This window comes from Colletotrichum tamarilloi, assembly GCF_030869305.1.
Source record: "Colletotrichum tamarilloi strain Tom-12 chromosome Unknown Scaffold_54.1, whole genome shotgun sequence".
In the NCBI taxonomy this organism is placed as follows: Eukaryota; Fungi; Ascomycota; class Sordariomycetes; order Glomerellales; family Glomerellaceae; genus Colletotrichum; species Colletotrichum tamarilloi.
Genome location: NW_026849437.1, coordinates 4960 through 28670, shown reverse-complemented (window position 1 = coordinate 28670; position 23711 = coordinate 4960). Strand labels below are relative to the sequence as shown.

Sequence of the window (23711 nt, the reverse complement as noted above, 5' to 3'; positions counted from 1 at the left end):
GCATTTTGATACCTGCCGTGGCCAATTCGAAATAGCGCAAAGCAAGTGGTCAGAATAAGACACAGGCGCTTCACATAAAGTTTGCTTGCTCAGGTGTTGTTAGACGAGGAAATTTTGGCGCAGTGACAAGACAAATTGAAGAATCAAGGAGCACGAGATATGATGGGAAGATATTACATTTTCTATCGACTGACATGAACCTTGGCCCACTGAGTACAGAACAGGCCTTAAAAACCGTTATCAGGTTTGATAAGAGGAGTCCAGATTTCGCAATTATAAGGGAGGCTGTGTTGGCTATTGTGTCGAGCCACCTCAAATAGTAATTGATCTTCCACCAGAGGAAGACCCATACCAAATACTTACCCAGCGGGCGACAGTGTCTGAAGGAACATTCGTGTAGAGCCACAATTTGATAGCGAGACTGGAAACCATCCAAGTCTAGCATGATCAACCATCGATCAACCATGCAATCTATCGCTCATCTCATCGCCCAGTCGTCTTTACCCAGGAAATTTGACACATAGACCCAGGTCCTGTAGAAAAATCCCCGTTCGAAAAGATTTAGGTAGACAAGAAATGTAGTATTAAAATTACGGAATAGATGGTACTATGGGTTCAACACCCTTTTACACCAGTAACAACACCACCATCGCCGGCACGATGTATAATGAAGCCGACGTGGTATCAACACCCTTCAACTCTGGTTTCTAGGGGAAATCTCCTAGTTCTTGTCCTCGGGGCAGTCCTTCTTGTAATCTTCGCCGAGCTGGCCGCGGACAGCACCAGGTACGGCAAGGCTTGAGTGAACATCGGTGAAGAATCCCTCGGGGTTCTCCTCAATCTGGCTGACCTTGAAGCCTGAGCCAGTGTCGACACCGGTAGCGTTCACGCCGGTGACGAAGGGGCCGGTCAAGCAGCCGACGCTGCGGCGGACGTTCTGGTATCCCTCGACAGCGACCGGGTTAGGGAAGGCAATGCTGGTGAGGTTGAGTCAGTATTCTGATTCTATCAAGCGATTTGTACATATGCTTACCGAGGGGGGCCAGCCTTGCCCTTCTCTGCCTGGTGGATGTGGGTTGCCGTGCGGGCAGGGGACTGGTACTCGCCCTGGAAGTTGACCAGGGTGATGTTGTAGCAGATAACATTCTCTTTGGAGTTGATGCCGTAGTTGAAGTAGCCAATGGCTCCGGCCAGTCCACCAGTGAAGGTGTTGTTGTTATCGACGACCTGGTCAGGTGTGGCGATCACGTCGTAGGTCGAGGTGAAGTGAAAGGGGCCAGAAGAGCCCCAGCTGCCCTTGCCTCCCTTCTTGGTCCAGCCGACAGCGTGCTTGATCTCCTCGACAATGGGAGCGGCGGAGGCAGCAGTAGCCAAAGCCAGGGGGATGACAGCGAACTTCATTGTGATGGTATGGGAGATAGTGAGTGACTGGGGATGAATGTACAGTTGGGATTGATAGATACTAGAAGAGGTGGATGAGGATGAAATGATGTGATACAGATCGGAACTTGGGAATAATGAGGGAGCTTTCATCTCTGTATATGTAGTAAACCTCGATATCCAGCTACGAGCTACAACTCAGGTGCATCTTCGGCAAGTACGGTCATTTCCCCTCAATTCCACAGCGCCTCTACACTCACTTGCATCATCACTGCTACGGCCTGGTGATGTGTTCGCTCAGCCAAGAACCGGAGGAACGATCAAGCGCTGTACGCCGGCGCCATTACCGCGGTCTGGGCTGTCGTGATGAATGGGCCAAGGGAATTGAGATTGCGGTGTTTGCCTCCCGTTCTCCCGTAGTCGCCGCGGCGCAGCAAATCGTCGAAGAGTTGGGGGCTCCTTGGCACACTTTCCTAATCCGGGGAACATCGAATACCAGAAGCACGGTTATGACGCCGCCGATCACTTGGGACTCGGCAGCGGAAGCGCGACTTGCCGTCCACAAGTCAACCAAGTGGGAGAGTTTATGTCTTGTTTAGGTTCGTCCGGTAGCGTCAATATTTCGAGGCAAGCTCCTTGGCGGTTGCTTGGCCCTCTCCCCCAAATATGCGCACCGCGACGCGCCGGATCGTTTGCCAATGCAGCCCAATAGAGAATCTGACGTGGGAAACACTTGGCTTTCGCGGCTTGCTACTACGGACATTTGAAAATCAATACTCCGCTGGCAGTTTTGACGATCTTTTCCATCCTACCCGCGCCCGAACACAGCCCGTTTTGGGCGCTCTTTCAGGAATCAATTGCTGGGCATTTTCCGGAAAGCCTCACATCCGACGGAATATCGTCTAAAGCTAAGTAAGATGCTTTTTGTGCTTTTTTCTTCTTCTCCCTACCAAGTTCAAGTCAACCCTTTTTTCGCTCGGCATTTGCAAGAATGACACCGGCGCTGTTGTTGGATCAGCAATGGTCTTGGCGATGAGGTAGAGCCAATGAAGTGAGACTTGTCTGACATCGCTGGGAGCACGTTATTTCTGTGGTATGAAATCGCATGTTTTTTGCCCTTCAACTAAACTCGACACCCACTATGTTCTATTGCAAACGTGGTGCTACAACAAGTTCTTGAAACTCGACTGACTATTTTGTAGTGATTTTCGGTGACTCAGGTACAGATCCCCCGCCGAGCTCCACGCAGATGTCATAGTAGTCAAAGAACAAGCAGCTGGAAACTATCTGCATTGAGTGTTCACATCCAGGAAACACATCAAGCCACGCAATTACGATTATTCGGAAGCTCATGCGCGCTCGGCCTTCGTCATATGCACGAGTTGGAAGATCGGCAACGTTATCGACAGGAAACAGCCACCTCGCCCGAGAAGAGACCGGAGAGACTCGAGGCTATTGGCTTTCGCCAACTCAGCTCTTGCATTGACATACGTACAATCATCAATGTGGTTCAAAATATTGCTCTATTGAGGCCATACAAGGAGAGGTAGTCCGTTCTGCTTCATGGGTTAGATCCTCAGCAGCTAGCTGGTCAACAGTTGGCGCCTTGGACAACATCTCAAACATGCGAGATCGACAAGCAATATCGAGGCTGGGTCGGCATCGCTACGGCTCTAGCATCCATGCACTTGTCTGCATTTCAGGCTACGACTTGAGGAATTCAAGATACTAGTCGCATGTGGTAATGTCGTTGATCAGTGTTATTAAGCTCTTCTCTTGGACAGTCGTTAGATGTGAGTTTTCATGGCTTGGGCCACAATCTCGACAACAGAGTCTGACCTACAACGAGAAATGCAGAAAGATCGTACAGGATAAATCAGTCTTCATCGCTGCAGCCCCAGTTTGGGTGCGCTTAGTTCCGGACGATTGGGTCGATTTCGAGGGTACATCAGCTGAGCAGACAGTTGCTCGGTTTCGCTGTGCCCACAATAGACAACGTCATGCTTGGGTGATGGTAGAGATATCGTTGCTAAAATTTGGTTGCTGATGGCAGCCATCAATTGGCTATTGAAGAGACAGAACCACATCTGTGAGAAACTGAGATCAGTGCTAGTAAGTATTAGTTCTCGTTCATGCTTCCTAGTCCACTCCCTCTGGCTCGCTGCATATCTTCCTGGGCAAGACGACAAGCTCTTCTGCAGAAGAGCATGAAGCCTTGACCTCCGAAGAGGGCTACGCGTCGGGCTCCTCCTGACAAAGGGGTTGGAATCCCGCGAAGTCCTGCTTTCAAGTGAGAAGTTTCACCAGTGCGCCTATTTGCGCATGACAATCGCATCGATGAAGGTTCGTTCGCCCCTTTTCTAGCTTTCAGCTACTCGGTCGGATCATCAGTTGCAAGGAAACATCAGCGGAAGTTTCGGACCCTGAAGGCCGCCAGTAAACAAGCTTTTCAAAAGGGGCTGATCACGAGCTGGAATACAGGGGATGTCCAAGACTTTCAGATGAGTTGCTAAGGCTTGACAAGTTGCAATAGTTGAGCCTCCACATTAAAGATCTTCGGGGACGGGGAAAAGACTAGTGAAGTCGCCGATTATACGGGGTAATTATGATTCGTTTTATTAACATCATGCTCAAAGTGCCCAGTGATGATCCGTGGAGTTGAAGCACGAGCCACATTCATTAACTCTACGATATTGAGAGTCTTCTCAGAATGCTAGAAACCAGCACGAATAGCTCTCGATGGGTTCGTAGCTTTCATCTAGCGTGCCGTTCATCCGATGTTCGAGCGAGTCACAGGGAATCTCAGCTCCACGGGTTCCGGGCAAGTCTTGCGGACTCTAGACCCCGCTTCAAGATATAAAGACTGTTTGCCAAGCTGTTGTATCGATATACTTCCGTCGCAATCAGCATTCAACTTCCATCATTCTATCTATCAAATAACCAAACATGCTATCTCTACTTCACTCTGTGCTTCTGGCATTCGCCGGTATTGCTGCTGCTGGCTCACTCGAACCCACCGCAACTCAAAGCGAATGCACAACAACGATAACGGTTCTTGATCCCGGCTTCACTGGCGACTACCAGCCAACGAGCACCATCACAATCTACAACCAGACAGTTACAATTGGAAAGCCTACAGACTGCCACGGCTGCAACCACGTCACCACTACCGTGGAGCCGGCGCCTTGGTGGGGTGGGATCGGCCCGGAGATCCAGAAGGTTATCTACGTCCACGCAACGACACCAACTACGATCACGTCACCCGTCTGTGCGACATCAACACCGTCCTCCACGAGTGCCCCATAGCCCTAGAAGTAGTATATGAGCAGGTTCTAGAAACGGAGTTTCCAGGGGATTGTATTTTTGAAGTCAGAGTATTGGGTTCTGGGTCGGTCACCTGTTCAGACTTAGAAGGATTAAAAGTTCGACAAGGAAGTGATTGCCTGTGTCCGAATTCCAAAGTTCTGCATAGCCTGTTCACGGTTGCAACCTAGTAGGCTAACGATACCACCGAGTGACTCGAGCTTTCAGAAGAGCTCGGATGAAAGAACGCGGAGACTCAAAAATGAAGAAGACAAAAATCAGAACAGGGGTTATTCAATCAACTGCACTCTTCATATCAATGGATGACGATGGACCAAGTACACTTCTTGAAGTTATGCCACACAATGCTCCTAATTCTCAGGCACCGCCATGATCTTCTCAGATCCCACTTTCATCAGTCTCATCCTTCTGAGGTCTCGTGATTTCGATAGAGTACACGTTTACTTTGAACCTAGCATCCTCACTCCAATCGCCATACTGCAGGTAAACCTCCGCATCACTTACTTGAAAAGTCCTTGTAGGTGGACTCGACAAGCCTAAGCCTGGGCTCCGAGAAGGATAGTAATGTTTCACTAGATCTTGTCTGCTGATGTTTTCGTAGAAGAAACCACCTGGCGTACCTGTTCCTGTGAAAGAGTCACGCAACTCCCAGACGCCTGGACCTCGGTCATCGTCATCCGAGATGCGCACAATGTCTTCGTAGGCCTCGGTTGGAATGTTGGGGATCTTGTCTTTGGGATAACCGTGGGCTATTAGCAAAGCATCGCCGATCCGGATGCGGTCATGACGACTGAGATACTTTTCCCTTTCGTCCCATCGTTTCCTTGATTCCTTCTCTCTGGCAAAGCGCGCTAATTCTTCTTGACTCGGCGCGGTTGGATTGATAAGTCCAGTCATATCTGTCTCGATTTTGTCAACGCGAGATATCGAGAGTCGCCTGACTGGCGGCTTCTCAGGCCATTGTCCATGAGCATTTTCCATGTAGTACGTGTAAACCGCGTACGGACCGGGAGGAAGCCACTCGCGGGGGATATCGCGTCGGATAGGTCTGGAAGCAGTAATCTGCTGGCTAGCTTCTTCTTCGTCCTCGGAAGGTTCCCCCATCTCCGTAGCAGGGATCGAGGGGGTTTTCTGGGGTGAGTCTTCCCTCGGCATTGCAAGACGCCAGTCAGGTCTCACCACTGCCAGCCGCCCGTAGCCAACTCGATGCTCTGCCGTAGTGTTTTGCCCGGCACCAAAGTCCCCGTCAGCTCTGTAGATTCTCGTAGCACTCATGTAAGCTGCACCGTTCTCTCTGTTGATTGCCGCATTTTGTCTTTCCCTCTCGACCTTGTCAGTAAGGTTTGGAATCCACTTCGTCTCTCCATGTAGACGGTCGATATAGATAGGGCGCCCGTCATGGGCCATTTTTCTGAAGATCACCCGAGCATCGAAGGATGGGAAGTTTATCGATCTTTCGCCCAAGTAACTGTCGGCATCGATGGGGCTTCCAGCTGTAATTTGAGGTGGAAATGTACCATATTGAAAAGTTCGCTTTTCGTATGAAAGCGACCATGTTGTGAAGCCCTCGGGGGCTGCTTTCTTGTAGCAGTCCATGCATATGTTTCTGGTGTCCAACCGGCTCATGGGAGGCCGAAATGGTCCTGTCTCAGAAGCATTTATCTCTCGCTCAAACATCGGGTGTTCAGGCACGAGGCTATATTCCCGTGCTTCCTGTACAGCCATCTCTGTGAAGAAGCTCAAAAATCTCGGTAGCTTGGGGTCATCCCCTGCCTTCGGGCGACTGGAAAGACATTTGCACTTCCCGGTGCCGTCGACAAGACAATTGAGGTACTCGGCAGTACCGGGTATGGGGCCTGCTGGGCCAATCGGCCACATGTTGCGATCGTTCGATGACATGATGTCGTACTCAAAAGTGCGGCGGAGGCACTACACGAGCCTTGGAAACAAGTTTGCAGATGTGTCGTACTCTGGTAGGAACTGAAATATATGGAGACCCTCGCCCATACGCACTGCGGCGGCTGGAGGCAAACTTGAGATAGGATGACGGTGTTCCGAGGTCACCCGACCTGGTAGGGGCGAGGATGGTGACTGGCCCAATTTTGGCAGGGAGTCATATTGAACGTATAGGAGACAGAGCCAATGGCGTTCCCAAAATTGGCACTGTACTGCTGCAAAGCCAACTGCATTCAAAGTCGCCTATTTTGGCATCAGTTTTTTCGAATACAGTGACCACACTGCTTCGTACCTATCAGCATCTTGCAATAGTCCGGGATCAAAGGGAAAAGGAGATATTGGGGTTTGGCTACTTGACCGGGGTGAAACCAGGTGAACTGGACCTATACAAGAATCAATTAATTCTGCATCACGAATTTCAGAAGTTCATTTGACTCGCTTACAGTACATGAGCATCTCCTAACAGTTCATGTTGATTAGCTTCCGAGTTTGAGACTGCGCCCCTCTGCAGGCTGACTCCCAGACTCCGCCTCAGGCTGATTCCCAACAGCTGCGCACATATGCGAACCAGATGATAGGTCTACCAACGTCGAGGTCCTGGATTGTCTTGCCTTTGCCGCTGTCAATGCTCGGTCTTCGCCTTGACAAACCACCGGTTCATATTGCCCGTGCCGCACTGCACTTTTCCTGATTTATTTCTGAATGTGCCATTGAGCACAGCCTCTCTTCAGATTGCATGTAAATGCAAGTGCCTATGCAAAGGTTGGTACGGTCATGCGCGGGACCGATACCACAACCTGCACAGCTACCCAAGGAAGAGACGGTAGAAGCCCAACTCACTATACGTACCACCTGTCTCGCGGAAGCCGCCTCGTGGACCCATGATGCTCGGGCCATAAGCCGTATTGTACATAATTGATTCTAGTTAAAGCCTGACTTTGTCACCGTAGACACGAAACCAACAATACCAATGCAACATTGACAGACTCTATCGTCTGTAGGCTCATCAGCGTCCAAGCACAGAAGTTGACAATTTTGAGCAGCGCTGCCTAGCAACATGATCTTATTTGTCAAGTCGCGAGACGAGTGGGCCCAATCAGCAAAGACTATAACACTAATCCTCATCGACAACTTTGATTATGAATCTGGCTATCGAGCTACCAAATTTGCCTCCTTGGGCGCAGCAACTTGTCGGGATCCTTCCTCTTACGGCCCTCATCGAATTCATCGAGGAAGCCGCCAAGCTCCATGTATTTGAACTATCAGGGCTTACGCCCGCATGGTGTTGGCCAATATCGCCAAAGGGCGCTCGCCTTTTACTCTCCACAGATGATACCACAAACGCATGCTGTCTCGATCGACCAGGTGCAGTGCCTACACTCCACTGCATGGACACAAAGTTTGGAGATCACTACCCTAGTGCAGCAGCCGCAACAACGAGGCTATTCTTAAGGAGTCAAAAAGTCGACGTCAAGGTTGAAAATAGCTTTGTGGCCCTTGGAGATCGAACTCGGCAGCAAAAGCTCTACGTGTATGTTGTGGAAGATGAAACATCCGATGGTCCGTACGGCCCGATCCGTCGTCTCATCGACATAGTATGGGGCCCAGTCTCTTTACATTATGCTCTGGTCAGCTTGTCTGGGTGGATCTTATGGGCAGCGGGTATTATCTGTTCGCTACTTTCGGGCACGTTTTATGGGATGATATACTTGCTTCTCATGCCGGCATCAGGACACTTTATCGGCCAACTGTTTGGAACCGCGCCTCGCAGCCTTAAACCTGGCAGACACAACGGAAACATATCGAAGAGGCTCATTGTGTCTGCCAGTAGTCTCAATGGTCAGGACTGGAACGCTTTCATTGGATCGAGAAACTCTGTCAATGCTCTTCTGAATAGGCCACTTCAGCGTAAGGTATTCCCCAGACGGCCAAACCTCTTTCGCTGGATGCTTCGATTCACAATCATGGCACAATGGTCTATAATTATCATCGCCTCTACACTTCAAGGCTGGGATGCCGCCGTCGTCACGTTTTGTACCGCATTCTGCTCCCTATCAGTGACGTACCTGTACTCATCCGAGGATGCGGCCTCAGACTGGCTCAAACATCAGTGCCGAGTGAATTTCAAGTGCGTTCGGGCGAATCTGGGAACACGGAGGTCCTTGTTGGGAGCGCTTGTGTATCTCAATCCAGACCGAGAGTCTACCGAATGGATGAATCCAATTCTGGCGAGAAGCAGCTTACGTGAAAAATGGGAGAGATCCCTCCTCGAGTATATCCGCTCAGGCAGTGTCCGCCTGGAAGACGAGAAAGAATATTGGGTGACATTCATCAAGGAGGGAGCGGAGGTGGGAAAGAATATCGCTGATGCGATTGCAAAGTTGCAGGAGCATCCTTTGTCACGAGAGAAGTGCTGATGACAACATAATGTTTCATATTTGACACAAAAGCTTTCCAGTGAGATCCTCGAGCAGCTGTATGGCTTGGCGATGATAACCCGAATTTGAAACAAGAATGAATTTTCTGTACTGTAGTAAGAGGGTATCTAATAGGAGACAGTCGAGATAGGCTACATCAAGGATAGCAATGTCAAGAAATTCGATGACTTTGGGAAACCTGACTGAACCACCACCGATTGGCTTTTTCCTGCTCATCGCACAGCTCATGCGTGTGAAAGCTGTCTATGCTCTCGCTTTTATGGCCAATATGATGTACCATTCACTTCACTAGAAGGGCCATGGTGAATGTTTCATTCCCTTTGCATCCATCCTCTGCCCCATCCCTGTTGCACTGTCTCGTTCTGCGTTGTTGGCATTTTTTCCACTCCTGTAACACTACTATCGGCGCCCTGCGAGACATCTGCTTCTGAAGTTGTAGATATGCCTAATCCTGACGATCGCATCGTACTCGAGTCTGGTGACACTGGAGAGACCACCGAGTAGAGCGTATTTCGAGTACCCGTATCAGTAACCGGAGAGACGTATGCCGGGGGAGGCGAATTCGTCGTGGCGGTTGGGTCGTAGTTGTCAGCTGGCAGCTCACTCAGCTGGGTCGGGGGATCAGGGTCCAGCTCCGCAACATGTCGATGGACGCCGGTGGCACCGCTGGCGGCAACAGCTGCTGCTGGGTCGAGCTCGGATATCGGTCGTGGATCGAGTTCGGACATTGGTCTCGACTCTCCGCTCAATTCTGATTTGAATGCATACACCTCGCTTTGCTCTGGTCGTGACTTGGTACTACCCAGAGCAGCGACACCTAATGCTCCTCCCGCGGCTGCGGCTCCCATTTCCGGTCCAACGTTTGCATTCGATGACATTGCTGCGGCGTCGGCTAATTTCTTCTGACGATATTTCATGAAGAACTTGTACCCAATGAACATGAAAAGAAGAACGGCAAGGATGATCCCAATCGCAAGTCCAGCTTTCGCGCCATCATCCATACCGCTCCCACTGTCGGGTGTCGATGTAGTTGTCACAGTTGCCGTAGTGATGCCTCCAGACCCAGTGCTCGTAGTAGTGAATGTAGTTGAAGATGATGTTGTTGATGTAGATGTAGCGGCAGTCGGGATAGCTCCAGTCACGTAACAGTTCCGGATCTGATTAAAGATAGAGCTGTACTGTGTACAGCTGGCTTCGAGCTTGGTGATGTCGTCGAGATCGTCGCTGTACCAAGAAGACATTCGACTCCTGAATGAGGCATAGGTAACGAAGAGTTCTAAGCCTGAGAGTGTAGACGTATAATCGCAAGCCGTAGCTCCCCATGACATTGACGTCGTTGGCGCATTATCCAGGACGTCAGCTAGGTCCTCAGCGCATTCTGAATTTTGACGTCGGATCTGTTGTGAGCGGGCGTAGATGTCCGGCCGAGCCGAGGCCGGTTCGGCAGCCGTAAGCAGGCCGGCCAAGAGACCGAGGGCGGAAGCGAGTTCGGAACGCATCGGGGCGGACGCTAAGAGTTTGATTATCAGATGGGTTTCCAAAATCAAGAGCCCATGCGTCCACGCGGTCTGGGGAAGTGCGGGACGGAGGGCATTTGTGTCTAGATCTAGGCAAGAGATATTCCGCCGTCGACGGATTGACCCAGAGACAACGTGATCAAGAAACGGGACCACGCGGCCATTGGAACCCCGGCAATCTGTCCAACAAATACACTACGTCAACAACACCCGTCACATTCCGTGATTTTCGCTGTCCCCTACTGCAAAAGTCTGCACTATCGCAACTCCACCATCCATACTGCCTTATAATCCACCGCCGGATGGGGACTATCATCGCTCGGCCACTGCTAATTATATAGAGGTGCAGCTGCCAAGCATCAGCGGACCAACAGCGACGGTTCGTCCCAATGGGCCAAGAATGGTCCAGCCTGGGATCTCAGCCACGGTGATTGCGCTGAACAGGGCTGTGTTGTAAGTGATCAACAAGAAACCAAGACACCAAGTTACCCAACATGTGGGGAGACGTTGTTTCTCTCGGGTTCATCCAATTGGATCGGGATCGTCTTTTAGATGAAACAAGATGGGTTAATCCGCGTTCGCCCTACTGCTTGTTGAGCGGACGAGTCTTTGGGATGTGAGAGCCGGCAGTGGAGTTCTTGGGGGAGATTTGATGTGGATGGTTGAGGTTGTATCCTGATTGGAGCTTCGCTACCAAGGTTTCTTTTGACTTTTTCTTACTTCGATTGCTCCGGTCGCTAGCTGGTTTGGCAGCTCTGCCGGTACTAGAGCGGGGTCTCCAGCCGTAGTCGAGTAAGGTTACGAAGCTGATCCCCGCCATGGCAACGGCAACAAATCATTTCGGTCAGTTTACGCGAGCTTAGTGAATCATAGGCTTGATCAGATGGAGAGCAGATTCTGTCTGGACGAGATATTAAGAGACACGCCACCGTGACGTACCAGGGCTATGGGAAATGGGGTGACTGAGGCTGGGCCTAGGAAAAAGCATCCAGAGACATTCTTGGCGTTGAGGTCGTGGGACTGACCAGATGAGGGGCGGGCCTGGATCAACGGCAAGACATAGGGAACTCCGAGAGCAATCTGATCTAATCGGCAAGATCATAGCTCTTGTTGAAGCTGTACAGTTTTCACATTGTCGTGGTTCTCTTCGTTCTTTCTATCTCTACCACGCACTACTGGCACTGGTGTCTCCTAGAATATCTCAGCGACCGGCAAATCGATCTCTTTCAGGCTTTGAGCGCTACTCGTAGAACTCCGACAGTTTGGCAGACCGCCGTGTTTCCTAACTATATTCGGTATATTTGGGTCAGTGACCCGCCCTCCTGGCATGGTATCGCCCTGCTTATAGGGCACTAAAATGAATCCGCGACTCATGACCGGCAGACGAGGAACCTTATGAGGCGCCTTTTTGAGGGGGTCAATCTCAACCCCAAATCCCCAAAGAGAAGATTGACAGGGCACAGGTGGGCCATCAAGGGGCAGAGCTGTCCGCTCATGTCCGCTAAAGTGGTGGATCAAACCTAGCACAGGGGAAAGGCAATTAAGCTCAATTTAACCTCGTCGTGTCCGTGGAACGAAAACGAACAAGTGTCTTGTGACAAGTGATGGTGAGATAATAAGAGATCTAAATGGTATCAAATGCTGGTCCAAGGAAACTTGATAAAAAATAAAGAAGAGATCGGCCGACTCATCAAAGGCGTCATAATATCTCGCCGGCGCATCCGTGACCGCCTCTCAAGCTGTTACCCCCGGCCGAAGCGCCGACATGGAGGTCTCAGCCACACACACAACTCCCGCGTCCTGCTCTCCAAGCTCCTCGGCACACACACCAGTGCAGCCAAGCTCAAGCCCCTCCCTACAGATTTCACATCGTGAATTTCGTAGCCTTTTCACTCGTTGATGCGATGTTGCCAAACTTCTTGCTCAGCCCTTGCGCTGTATGTGCTCGCGCCCAGAATGGCCCTCATCTGGTCGACGCCCAGAAACATGACCTGACGCGCAACGAACCAGCGGATGCCCTCATGGCAGGGCGGACTCGTCAAGCTGCCGCGGTAGGTCCAGAACTCGTTGAACTGCAGCACGCTGTTCAACGCCGGCATGTGGTCAATCTCGATCTCCTGCTGGACGCCGACGTCGTTGAAGCCGATCATGGGCGGCAGCTGGTTGAAGAAGGTGTTGTTGGCGTTGCCGGGGTCCAACCGGATCGCTAGTACAGCCTTCTCGTGGCCCTCCTCATCCACATGGACGAGGTGCAGCTCCGCCTTAGACCTGTCGCCGTTGACCGAGTGGTCGGCGGGCGAGTGGATGTGCCAGCCCTTAAGGTAGAGCTTCATGTCGTCGTAGGTGAAGGACGGGTTGCCGGTGTAGACGCCCTCCGGGTGCGTAACGGTGAAGGCGGGGCCGTAGCCCCAATTGTAAAAGTTGCCCGCCGTGTGGTTGGGATAGTTGAACCGGAGGATGTGGTTCAGCGCCAGTCCGTTGTTGAGGCTGAGCGCAATGGGCGATTGCTGCGTGCCGGTCTGGCACAAGGTGTAGTCTGAGTGTCGGCGTCAGTACCTGTACTTCCAGTCCAGACCATCAAGGACGATCATTTGGCACGAATGCAACTTTAACTTACTTGGATTGAGGCGGCCCCAATTGAACGAGGCCTCATAGGCCCAGTCCGAAGCCGGCAACGGAGCCATCTCTGCACGCTTCCTGTCTGTCATGGCATAGTGGTTCTGGTGTCCCGCACATGCGAGGACATCAGACGCCATGAGCAGCGCGCCAAGGAATACTGTCGTGATCATTATGATAGCGGGATCTGGAGAAACTAGCTGCGATTTGCGATAGACCTCCGATCGTAACCTATTTACCGTGAGGGCCTCGTCAAGCTTTATACTCTATTACTCGACAGCGAACTGCGGGGCGAAGCACGGAAATCCTCCTGGTCGGCCTGTATAACCTTTGGGAAGGGGGTTCATTTCCGCCTCCCGTATGCATTGTAACCGGCCTCGAGAAATCCTCCGAGGAGGGAAGGACGAGAACCTCGAGATGCATGACTGGTAGAACGTTGTAACCGCCGGAGCCAAGACATGCTAAGCAAAAGTAAAGGTAAGGGAGCACTGCTTTATCGTCAGATTCTGAACCCTTGATGCCGCGTTTTCCATGATGCTTGGCGCGCAGGACACTCTCTGGGCGCGCCGTATTAGAGATGCGCCGGAAATGATGGGCAGAATCAACGCATTGACCCGAGTACAGGGTAAACTCTGCGTCGTTATACCGCTAGCTTTGCGTGAACCCCTCTACAGGTACCGCTATTATCGCTGTTTTGTCCGTAAATTGCCCGTATTATTAGCCTTTCTTTATCAATCATATCCCGCAAGCTCGGGGCAGAGATGGGACGGTGGCGTAAAATTACAGGATGCGTTAGTTCTGATGGACAGGTCAACCTGGGCACGGCTGGGCACGGCTGGGTGAGATGTGCCCTACTGGTGGCTAAGTCCTTACTCTCTACAGCTTTTTTACACTTGGCGGCGAGGCCGTTGTGTACCTTCGTGTGGCTTGGCTGACGCCTCATCGAACGTGTTTGTGTTTCTACCAAGACTCCGAGGCGGGGAATCTCACCCATTTTCCCTCAATTCCTTGGTCGAGCCCTGGATCACGGCATCTGGAATGGCGCTTGGTCCAAGATTCGTCCGTACTCACGAAATGTTTCTCATCCTCGACTATCTTGGCCCTAGGCAGAGACAGTACCAGTGAACAGAGCAAAAGGCGTTTAGTCCGAGCACGTGGTCAAATTGCCGATGCGGCTTCCTCCGGCGACGCAAAGTCTAGACTCGGGCAAGACTTAGACCGCTTATGTGAGATCTCATCTGGACGCGAATGGAGTCTGGTTAATATCTGATCGTGAATTAATTCGTGGAAACCATGAGTGCCAAGAACTACTGCAAGAGTGTAGGCGGCCATGCAAGACATGGGCAATCTGAGACTGGCGCTAGTTCTCAGGAGGGGCCAGCCGGAGGGAGGCTCAACATCGCTTTCAACTTCCTGCCCCCGATTGCTGAGGAAATGTTTAGAATGACTTTCTGTTGATACCTTATCTCTTTACAGGTGGACGACAGTGAATCGCCGGTGGTCATGTCTGCTCGGGGAGTGAAATGGGTACAAGCCATCTTAAGCGGGTGTAGCTTCACTCAATTCTGCCGACAGAGAGTCTTATTTTGAGAGCAAGGATGAATAGAGACAATAAGAAGAGCCGTCGAAGTAGGATGAACTACTCCTGGCATCTAAAACCGACTTTCCTGTGCAAAAGAGTATTTCGCGGCTGATGGATACAAACGAGATCAAATAACTCGTCAACGGCAAAAGCAAATATTTTGATAGAGCCCAGTCCATATAATTACTTTTTTCTCAAACTACCTCATGGCAAGCAGCGCAAAATCACTATAAGGCCACTTGGCAGAGTCCTCGATTGAATCCGTAGCTAGGATAGTCAGGATTTGGAATCCCGAATACGATCGTGATGTAGACTTACATGCAGGCTGTGCCTAGGCTACATGGATATGAAGGTATTAAGTAGTACTGTCATCTATGAGGACCGACGAAATTGCCATTATTTTTTGTAAACGAGATTCATCCACATCATTGGCAAGAAAGGGACATTGCGAAGAAGTGCTTCTGTGGAAGGTGAAAGCCATGTGATACCAAATACAGAGATAGGATACACACCACGGAAAGTATGGCTTTCCATGGATTCCAGGCGCACGAATAAGCCGGCTAAGTAGCTAATATGAACAAGGAGAAATTCCGAAGCATCTTGGTAGGCCTGAGCAACTTGCCTAAGTGGACATACGTCAACATGGGACGTGGCGTCGTGTTGAACCGCAACCTTGTAGGCCACATAAGGTGGGCTAATGTTTGATCGAAGCTTCGGCCTGAAGCGTTGGGACAAGACGGCACTGACTTCGCTATCAAGGTGCTGACCACTGGGTTTCCCACACTTTCCTTCTCCATCGAATTTCACATTCATTTGTTCCGTTTACATCAACATTACCCATCACGGAATATCAATACAGGGTGAGTACATACAAATCTTCATACAATATAGGACTCATTCTCCAGTATGCGGTGCAAGAAATGTAGATGTGGCCGTAGGAAGAGAAGCTTATAAGAGGTAGATCAGCCACACCACATAAATATTCACGTCACAGCTGCCAAGAGAGACTCTCGTCGAGGAAAGAAAATGGACTCACGCTGGGCTCTCACAGAAGAATGGTCCAAAGAGCAGGGCAAATTCACCATTTGGGACCAGGAATCCGACGACGCTGAAGCCCAATTCATTTACATCACGCCAACCACCAAAGATGACGCAAGCCTCGAGAAAGACACCGCGGTTTCCCACATAGGACGCCGACAAGAGCTCGAGCCAGGCATTTCGCCAGAACAAGCAGACTTCGACGATGTCAAAAGACCTTACAGGTGCGACGAGTCGAATCTCGCACCGGTCGAAGTATGCAAGATCCTCCTATGGGAAGTTCAGCCTGCTCTGGCACGCTACACGACAAAGAAGAAGCCGCGTCGGTACTGCCTTGATCACGAGAAAGGCAAGTGCTGCATCGGCCACCGAATAGGCCCCGCGCAGAGGGCAAATATCAGACAAGGAACATTTCCACGATTGGGCGAGGCCTTGACTAAGCTCATCTACTTCTGTACGAATACGAATAGGATGAATGGCATGACTTCGGGCGAATGTAGGGTGACGGTTTATGGTATTGATGGTACTGCGTGGGTTGATAATGGCTTTATCGCCGACCCAGTGAAGGATACCTAGTTGAGGAATGTGTTCTTTGGTTCACTATGAGCCAGTTGATATATCAAGAGTTTGGAAACGGGCAAGAGCGTTTGGGTAACGATGTAAGGTAGTTTTGCGATTGGACACAATGACTGACTGCGTATCACCTTCATGACCAAGGAAATCAGGGACAGAAGGCGAGTGCTAGCCAAGGAAAAAACGTTCATCACTCCCCCACGTTGAGTACAGAACGTGTCCAATGAAGTACTCATTTAATTATAACCAATCATTGCAAAGAACTCAGCATCCCCGTCCCATCATGACACCCAATGTACTCGAAGACCTGCTGCTCAGGCTCCAGAACCAGAACCTCATGGAATAATGCCAAGGACATCTGATCCCCCAACCTCTTGGCATACTTTGCGAACTCGCCAAAGATGGCCAGGTGCGTTCTGTGCTCTTTACTCCAGCGCTCCAGCGAGGCGAGGTTGTCAAAGTACGCCAGCCCGAAAGTCCGATCATGCCCGCCCTTGGCCGTCACGGGGTCGACGATCTCCATGAAGCGGCAGCTGAAGCAGCCAACCTCGTCGCCATGATCGCGGAGGTATTCCATGCCCCTGATCAGCGGGGGCTGCATCGCATCGAGGTAGATTTGCCGCTCTTCGGGGAGCGCTGCGGACCAGTCCTGTCCCGAGCGGATGACAGTGAGGTTCTTCTTGCCTTGTACGCGGACCCTCTCCGGCAGATGGGTTTCGCCGTTTTGTGACGTTGATCCGTTGGCCTTCTGCTTGCTTTCTTCTTCCGGATCTCCGAGAAGTTCGTCTGTCTGGGATACGGGCAGGCGATCTCTCATGCTCCCCCAGTAGACGTGTTCCTTGATGGGTCCACTGACACTGTCTCTCATGTGTGCCGCACCCTCCGGCACGGCCGTCGAGAACACAGTCTCGAACCGGTCGGCCGTCGGGAGAAACACCTCCAAGAACCATCCATGCCGCGGCTGGTCCCCGGGCTTCGCCTCACTCCACCATGTCCGGAAACCGCTCTCGGTAGACCACTCCTCATACGCGGTCTTGCTCGGCCAGTACGCAAACACTGCAACGTTGTAGAACCCCCGATTATCTACCACAGCCGCGGCTTCGTGAAAGGCCGGGCGTGACGCCGGGGCGACTCGATCGGAGGTCGTGAAGGAGGCTATCGTTTTCAGGGCCCCACCGTCGTTGAGGTCTGCGGATGCGTACTGGGCGCCGATGATGGCCATGACTATGTCTTTAATGGTCTTGGGAAAGCGCGAACTGTAGAGCTCGAAGGGGGGCGTGAAGCCGGGTGGTGTCCTTGCAGGCACGGTGCGCTCTTTGCGGAGCCATTCTGGGATTGCGGATTCGAGTTCCATGGCGGCGACTGTGTGTTTCGGTGAAGGGTTGAGATAGTAGTGTGGGGGGACAAGTCAACAATATGGCGGTTCTCTTTTGAAGACCCAGGGTTACGTCTGGAGGATATAGATGACGTTCATCCTATAATCATTGCGGGCTTGAATATTCCGCAATCTCATCTTGTCGGATTAGTTGCCAAAACACTTGTCAAGCTATTCTAGAAACGATTCAAACGAAGTTATGGTGTGAACACCACTAGTGAGGATATCAGATAATGTGCACGTAATTGGGACGGAACAGACGGGCAGTGAGGTCATACAATTCAGGGATCCGACGAGAAGAAGTGAAACCTTCATGTTTACAAAGATGGTTCGGGCGCATTACTCCCAATTCCAACCAACGGCATAATCGATAATACCAAGCTAATCATGGATGCACTAGATAGGATAGTGCTCAACCGGTGAAGCTAACCCCACCACGCGGATCGCGTGCATTACTCTTGTCTGCAGGCTTCAACCCCTCTCCCTCACCGAATTACCCCGGATTTCATTGATAACGCGCTAGTGGCTCAGCTCGGGAAGTGACACGACATCAGACGGAGGGACCAACGATGCGGATAGGGTATTGCTTAACCGTTGGGGAAATCTGGGGAATATGTAACTTGTAGGAGATAGAAGGGCCCTTAGGCTGGGATAGTTTGCGATGTCCTTTTTAGCAGTAAACAGACGATCTCTAGATGTGTTGGATAGGATATTGCTGAGCCGCTCGCGATGCGGCACAGGAGAACCCCTCATCTAGATATGTTTGTTGGAGCAGGCGGAAAAGAATAGCCTCGCTTTTGAGCTACAAAAGAGAGAGAATCTGCCCGTGAATGAAGTCGAGTTCAGATGAATATCATCCAGCACTTCAACAGTCTCTCTCATTTCACCTCATAAACCCTCAATACCCAATCACTCTTACCTTAAAATACACTCCGGATATCTCACAGAAATGGCTCCCAAGCTCAAGATCGCGGCCATCCAAGCCGAGCCCGCCTGGAACGACCTCGAGGGCGGTGTTACCAAGTCCATCGCTCTCATCGAGGAGGCTGCCAGCAAGGGCGCCAATGTCGTCGGCTTCCCTGAGGTCTTCATTCCCGGATACCCATGGTGAGTGAGAATTGAGACACACACATCCTCCCCATTTTTCTCGTCCGCGACGGATCCTTTCGTTTCGCTCTCCGCGTCAATGGTTTGGCTAATTTCTTACCGTCGAAAGGAGCATCTGGGCCAAGTCCCCCACCGATAATGCCGCCTTCATGGACGAGTACTTCCGCAACTCGCTCGTCAAGGACTCTGACGAGATGAAGCGCATCTGCGCCGCCGTCAAGGAGGCCGGTGTGTTTGTCGTTCTCGGATACAGCGAGAGATTCAAGAACACCTTGTACATTGCCCAGGTAAGGCACTTGCCTCTTCCTTCTCACCTCTCTTTTTCTCAATGAGAACGCTTTCTCACATCTCAAAACAGTCCTTCATCGATGAGAACGGCGTCATCGTGCACCACCGCCGCAAGATCAAGCCGACCCACGTCGAGCGCGCCTACTGGGGCGACGGCCAAGGCGAGTCCCTGCAGACCGTCGCGCCTAGCACGCTCCACCCCTCGGTCAAGATCGGTGGGCTCAACTGCTGGGAGCACACGCAGACGCTCCTGCGCTACTACGAGTACGAGCAGGACGTCGACCTGCACGTCTCCAGCTGGCCCGTCCTCTGGCCTCACCCGACCGACAAGGACGGCGTCAGACAAGCCGACTGGCCTCACCACATCACGGACGAGATGAGCATGCGCTTCTCGCAGGTGGTGGCGCTCGAGGGTGCGTGCTTCGTCATGGTCTGCACGCAGGTCGTCAGCGAGGAGTCCAAGAAGCGGTGCCGCATCGACGAGTTTGGGTACGCGACAAACTCGGTCGGCGCGGGTGGCGGCTTCAGCATGATTTACTCCCCCTTTGGCGAGGAACTGGTGAAGCGCCCGCCGCCTGGGGAGGAGTGCATCTTGTATGCTGATGTCGACCTCGCGGAGAAAGCCAAAGCGAAGCAGAACCTCGATATTGTCGGACACTACTGCCGTCCTGACCAGCTGAGTCTGCGGGTGAACAAGTACCCTGCGCGTCCCGTTCACTACGTGGCCGACCCTTGAGAGGAGGATATGAGGATGAAGCAATGATGAGATCAGAGGCTGTTTCTAGTTAGTAGTGACGGATGATGAAGAATTCCCAGGAAGAGATATATCCGTTGGCGAACTTGTCGGATGAGTGTCTTTTGTTGTCAAGTAGAGAGTAGAGGAAGTTGAGCGGCATATAATTAGTTGTGACTTCGCTTAGTTAGTAATTATCTTCATTCTCTCTCTCAAAATAATTCCCCTCCTAATACCTCAGCTTAGAGTCTCAGCTGATGCTCCCCCCCCCCCCCCTCCATTCCCCTTTGTGTTTTAGAGTTTGGTCTAGTAGAAGCAGACGGGTGGATTGGGCGGAGCTTTTTCGATAACTGAGCGTGCGTTGATTGGGGAAGTGCGGGGTTTTCCCTCTCCCTTTTTTCTTTTCTTTTCATAACTGAAGCGCGTCGTTGGCTCCCTTCCCCTCCTCCATGATCCATCCCATCGGTAGTTGAATTATATTGAAACTGCGGTCTCTACCATATCGTCGGGACCTGTCAGAAACACACATCCACAACTGACTTGCTGGATGGAAAATGCCTTTTCTGTCAACCGAGTAAAATCTAGCCGACTGGGCCCATATTTGCGCTTATTTGCTTTCCTTGCTCTCATACACAGTACTCCCCCCCCTCCAGAACATGCCCGCGTGTACCGACTATACGGGCTTTTGATACTCACCTGAGCCATGTCGACCTCTCTTCCCCAACGGCAGCCCGAAGGCAAAAAGAGACAGCGGGTCTCTATCGCCTGCCTCGCGTGCCGGCAGAGACGCATGCGAGTAAGTCGTTTCCCCATTCATAGCCTACCTCCCAACACTTCCCTTTCGCCATTCTTCCTTGTAGTGACACCAGAAACCCCGCCAGTGCGATGGACAGCAGCCCATCTGTGGCTCTTGTACGAGGAGAGGCACCGAGTGTGAGTTTCAGCACGCAGACAATAAACGCCGGTAAGTCGTGAACTAAGGGCCTCCCCCCTTCTCTCTCCCTCCCCCTCCCCCCTCCCCTTTCCAAAGGCTCCAAGCCCCAAGCTCCAACCCCCCCCCCCCTTCTCCGGTCTACCCGCGAGTCCCACAAAGATGTGGATCTCATCACGACCGGTTCGTGCTTGCTGCCGCTGACAGCCACGGCCGTGTGTCACCGTCCCCAGACCACCCAGCAAGAAATACGTAGAATCCCTGCAAGCCCGGATCCGACATCTAGAAGCCCAAGTCGTCTCCCTAGGCTCCCAGCCGGCCTCCGGCGACCTCGCCGCCGAGACTACCGAGGACCACGACCCGCAAGACGACAGCGCCGGCGACGACGACGATGACGGAGGCGGTCCCCTCTCGGACCTCACCGGCCTCGTCGGCCGCCTCAACGTGATCGAGGACGGCCAGCTGCACTACTTCGGCTCCCAGTCCTCCTACAACCTCGTCCGCGAACAACCGCGCGACTCAGCCGCGGACCCGCGCGAGCCCTCCCTCAAGATGCAGCGTCAGGGCCTCCTCGCCGCCGCGCAGCTAGGTAAGATGGTCACCGTCCCGGACGAACTGCAAGCCCACCTCCTCGAGCTCTATTGGCGCTGGCAGAACCCGTGGAACTACGTCATTCACAAGAGCGCCTTTTTGCGGAGCTACCGCGGCGAGGATGACGGGACGTATTGTTCGCCATTGTTGCTGTGTTCCATCTTTGCTATTGCGGCGCGGTATTCTGATCGTCCTGAGCTGCGGTCCGTGCCGGATGATCCTAGTACCGCTGGAGATGCGTTTGGCGAGCACGCCAAGATTCTGCTCTTGTATGAGAGTGAGGCGCCGACGATTACGACGGTGCAGGCCGCCTGTCTTCTTGCGCTGAGGATCATGTCGGATGGCAAGGAGGCTTTGGGGTGGCTGTACTCTGGTATGTCATATGTTTATGCATCTAATCCTCGTGAGGGTAACCTACTAATGAGTGCAAGGAAACGCAACGAGAATGGCGCATAACCTTGGGCTTCATCTCGATTGTTCCAAATGGGCCACTGCCGGTCTGCTCACCGAAGAAGAGGCTGAAGCGCGGAAAGTGACGTGGTGGGGATGTTATGTCGTCGATAAGTGAGCAGTCTGCTTTTGTTTTCGCTTCTTCCTATTCTCACTTGGAATGTTCCATCTCACATGAGATTGTGATAGAGCAGCTAGCTGACATATCCCAAGGCTCTTTTCAACTGGGCTGGGCCGGCCAAGTAGCACGCCAAAGTCCACCATTTCCTGCCCAAAACCCAGCATAGACAGCAACGAAGAGTACACTCCATGGCTACCGACGTCAGACACGCTGGGCTCCGAAAAGTCTCTCGGGGTCCATTCACACATCTCATCAACAGCTTGTCATGTGTCAGAGACGTTTACCATTGCTTGCGAATCAATGGACATAATGTATGTTGGCCCTAGCCTCACGCTCATTCTGATTTGCGAACTCTTCTAACGCATTGTCTCTTTTAGATACGCCGCTAACAGCAAACTGTCGACACGAGAAATTGAAGACGTCGTTAGCAAAACTGACGTGCAGTTACGGACGCACTACAGAGAGCTGCCGAGCTACCTTCGCTTGCCGGCCTCGCCAAAGGTCCCGATGCTTCCTCACGTTTGCCTCTTCCAGTACGTTCTGTGATAGCATTGCGATGCACCCCTTCTCTCTGAAAAAGTAAGTGAGCAGGTCAATGGGCGATGACTAACCAATGATTGCATTGCAGCATTCAATATCATGCACACTTAATCCTCTTACATAGACCGCTCGTTCATAAGCGAAAGAGACGTTCGGTCAGCGTAAATACGCCAACCGATGACGGCAGCATCGATGGAGATGGATACGACAACCAGCACATGGCAACGTGCCGCCACTCGGCGGCTGAGATTTCGAGGTTGCTGCGCATCTATAAGCAGCAATACACGCTGGTAAGCGCTTTCTCCCCTCTCGTTTACGGATTTGTCCCCCTACCGAGGATTGGTTCACATCTCATACTTTGAACAGCGGCGTATCCCCATTGCTGCGGTCCACCTGTGCTTCTCGGCCGTGGTAATCCACCTAATTGATGCCCGGCCATCGAACCCCAACCGGCAGCAGGCGATACGGCACTTACAGACGTGCGTTGATGCTCTGCGAGACTTGCGGACAGCGTGGTGCGCGTGGAGCAACAGGGCCTTGCGAGCGGCGCGGCTCTTGGCGAGAGAGTGGTACCAGTGTGAAGATGTCTCACTGTTGCAGCATTGGGGTGGACTCAGCGGGGTCGAGGGCACCATTTCTGGACCAACGGCAAACGCAGCAGCAGCAGCCGCCGCCGCTACGGGAGTTACCGTTGGTATCCCGAACACAAATGACCAACAGCAACAAAACCAGCACCAGTCGTATCAACAAGGTGGGACTGCGGACGCGGACAGAATGATGGGTCAAGGGCAGACAACAGATGGCGATGGCCAGGGCGATCCTCTGGCTTTTCTTTTTGACGTGGCCACGCCTGACCAGTACACGGATAGTCTGGTGAAGGAATGGCTGGCGGAGAGTGGTTACGATGTGTTGAATACGGTCGTCGAGTGAAGTCGATGAGTAATCTTAGCGGGCGTCTTTGGTGTGTCTGAATGTCTCGGTATATCTCGCCCTTGGTGTGGAGAGCCTTCGAGGGAGATGGATGCTTTCTCTAGCTTGTCAGTGTGTATCAGCGTCTTGTCTATCGGTAAGAAGACGGATACTTAGTAGAGACTAGGTATACTCGGTCAAGAATGTCGCGTCAAGGGGACAATACGGCAATTCCAAGTCGC

At 52.0% G+C, this 23711-nt stretch overlaps 10 protein-coding genes across 10 annotated transcripts; 5 read left to right on the top strand and 5 right to left on the bottom strand.

Moving 5' to 3' along the window:
* Positions 1-721: 721 nt before the first annotated feature.
* On the bottom strand, positions 722-1533 carry CTAM01_10890 (uncharacterized protein; the record flags this gene model as incomplete). Its single annotated transcript, XM_060526902.1, has 2 exons — positions 722-977; positions 1034-1533. The coding sequence occupies 2 exons, from the start codon at positions 1531-1533 to the stop codon at positions 722-724; spliced, it is 756 nt and encodes a 251-aa protein (XP_060378393.1).
* Positions 1534-4326: 2793 nt separating this feature from the next.
* CTAM01_10889 (uncharacterized protein) lies at positions 4327-4686 on the top strand (the record flags this gene model as incomplete). Its single annotated transcript, XM_060526901.1, has 1 exon — positions 4327-4686. The coding sequence occupies one exon, from the start codon at positions 4327-4329 to the stop codon at positions 4684-4686; it is 360 nt and encodes a 119-aa protein (XP_060378392.1).
* Positions 4687-5082: 396 nt separating this feature from the next.
* Positions 5083-6603, bottom strand: CTAM01_10888 (uncharacterized protein; the record flags this gene model as incomplete). Its single annotated transcript, XM_060526900.1, has 1 exon — positions 5083-6603. One exon carries the CDS (start codon positions 6601-6603, stop codon positions 5083-5085), a length of 1521 nt encoding a protein of 506 aa, XP_060378391.1.
* A 1196-nt stretch (positions 6604-7799) lies between these two features.
* Positions 7800-9077, top strand: CTAM01_10887 (uncharacterized protein; the record flags this gene model as incomplete). The annotated part of the gene is made up of 1 exon (XM_060526899.1): positions 7800-9077. One exon carries the CDS (start codon positions 7800-7802, stop codon positions 9075-9077), a length of 1278 nt encoding a protein of 425 aa, XP_060378390.1.
* Positions 9078-9409: 332 nt separating this feature from the next.
* Positions 9410-10597, bottom strand: CTAM01_10886 (uncharacterized protein; the record flags this gene model as incomplete). The annotated part of the gene is made up of 1 exon (XM_060526898.1): positions 9410-10597. One exon carries the CDS (start codon positions 10595-10597, stop codon positions 9410-9412), a length of 1188 nt encoding a protein of 395 aa, XP_060378389.1.
* Positions 10598-12504: 1907 nt separating this feature from the next.
* CTAM01_10885 (carbonic anhydrase) lies at positions 12505-13404 on the bottom strand (the record flags this gene model as incomplete). Its single annotated transcript, XM_060526897.1, has 2 exons — positions 12505-13151; positions 13233-13404. 2 exons carry the CDS (start codon positions 13402-13404, stop codon positions 12505-12507), a joined length of 819 nt encoding a protein of 272 aa, XP_060378388.1.
* Positions 13405-15839: 2435 nt separating this feature from the next.
* CTAM01_10884 (uncharacterized protein) lies at positions 15840-16427 on the top strand (the record flags this gene model as incomplete). Its single annotated transcript, XM_060526896.1, has 1 exon — positions 15840-16427. The coding sequence occupies one exon, from the start codon at positions 15840-15842 to the stop codon at positions 16425-16427; it is 588 nt and encodes a 195-aa protein (XP_060378387.1).
* Positions 16428-16674: 247 nt separating this feature from the next.
* CTAM01_10883 (phenylacetaldoxime dehydratase) lies at positions 16675-17778 on the bottom strand (the record flags this gene model as incomplete). The annotated part of the gene is made up of 1 exon (XM_060526895.1): positions 16675-17778. The coding sequence occupies one exon, from the start codon at positions 17776-17778 to the stop codon at positions 16675-16677; it is 1104 nt and encodes a 367-aa protein (XP_060378386.1).
* A 970-nt stretch (positions 17779-18748) lies between these two features.
* CTAM01_10882 (aliphatic nitrilase) lies at positions 18749-19930 on the top strand (the record flags this gene model as incomplete). The annotated part of the gene is made up of 3 exons (XM_060526894.1): positions 18749-18906; positions 19016-19193; positions 19265-19930. The coding sequence occupies 3 exons, from the start codon at positions 18749-18751 to the stop codon at positions 19928-19930; spliced, it is 1002 nt and encodes a 333-aa protein (XP_060378385.1).
* A 700-nt stretch (positions 19931-20630) lies between these two features.
* CTAM01_10881 (nitrogen assimilation transcription factor nit-4) lies at positions 20631-23490 on the top strand (the record flags this gene model as incomplete). The annotated part of the gene is made up of 7 exons (XM_060526893.1): positions 20631-20723; positions 21066-21822; positions 21881-22013; positions 22113-22331; positions 22398-22553; positions 22649-22850; positions 22927-23490. 7 exons carry the CDS (start codon positions 20631-20633, stop codon positions 23488-23490), a joined length of 2124 nt encoding a protein of 707 aa, XP_060378384.1.
* Between the last annotated feature and the right edge of the window lie 221 nt (positions 23491-23711).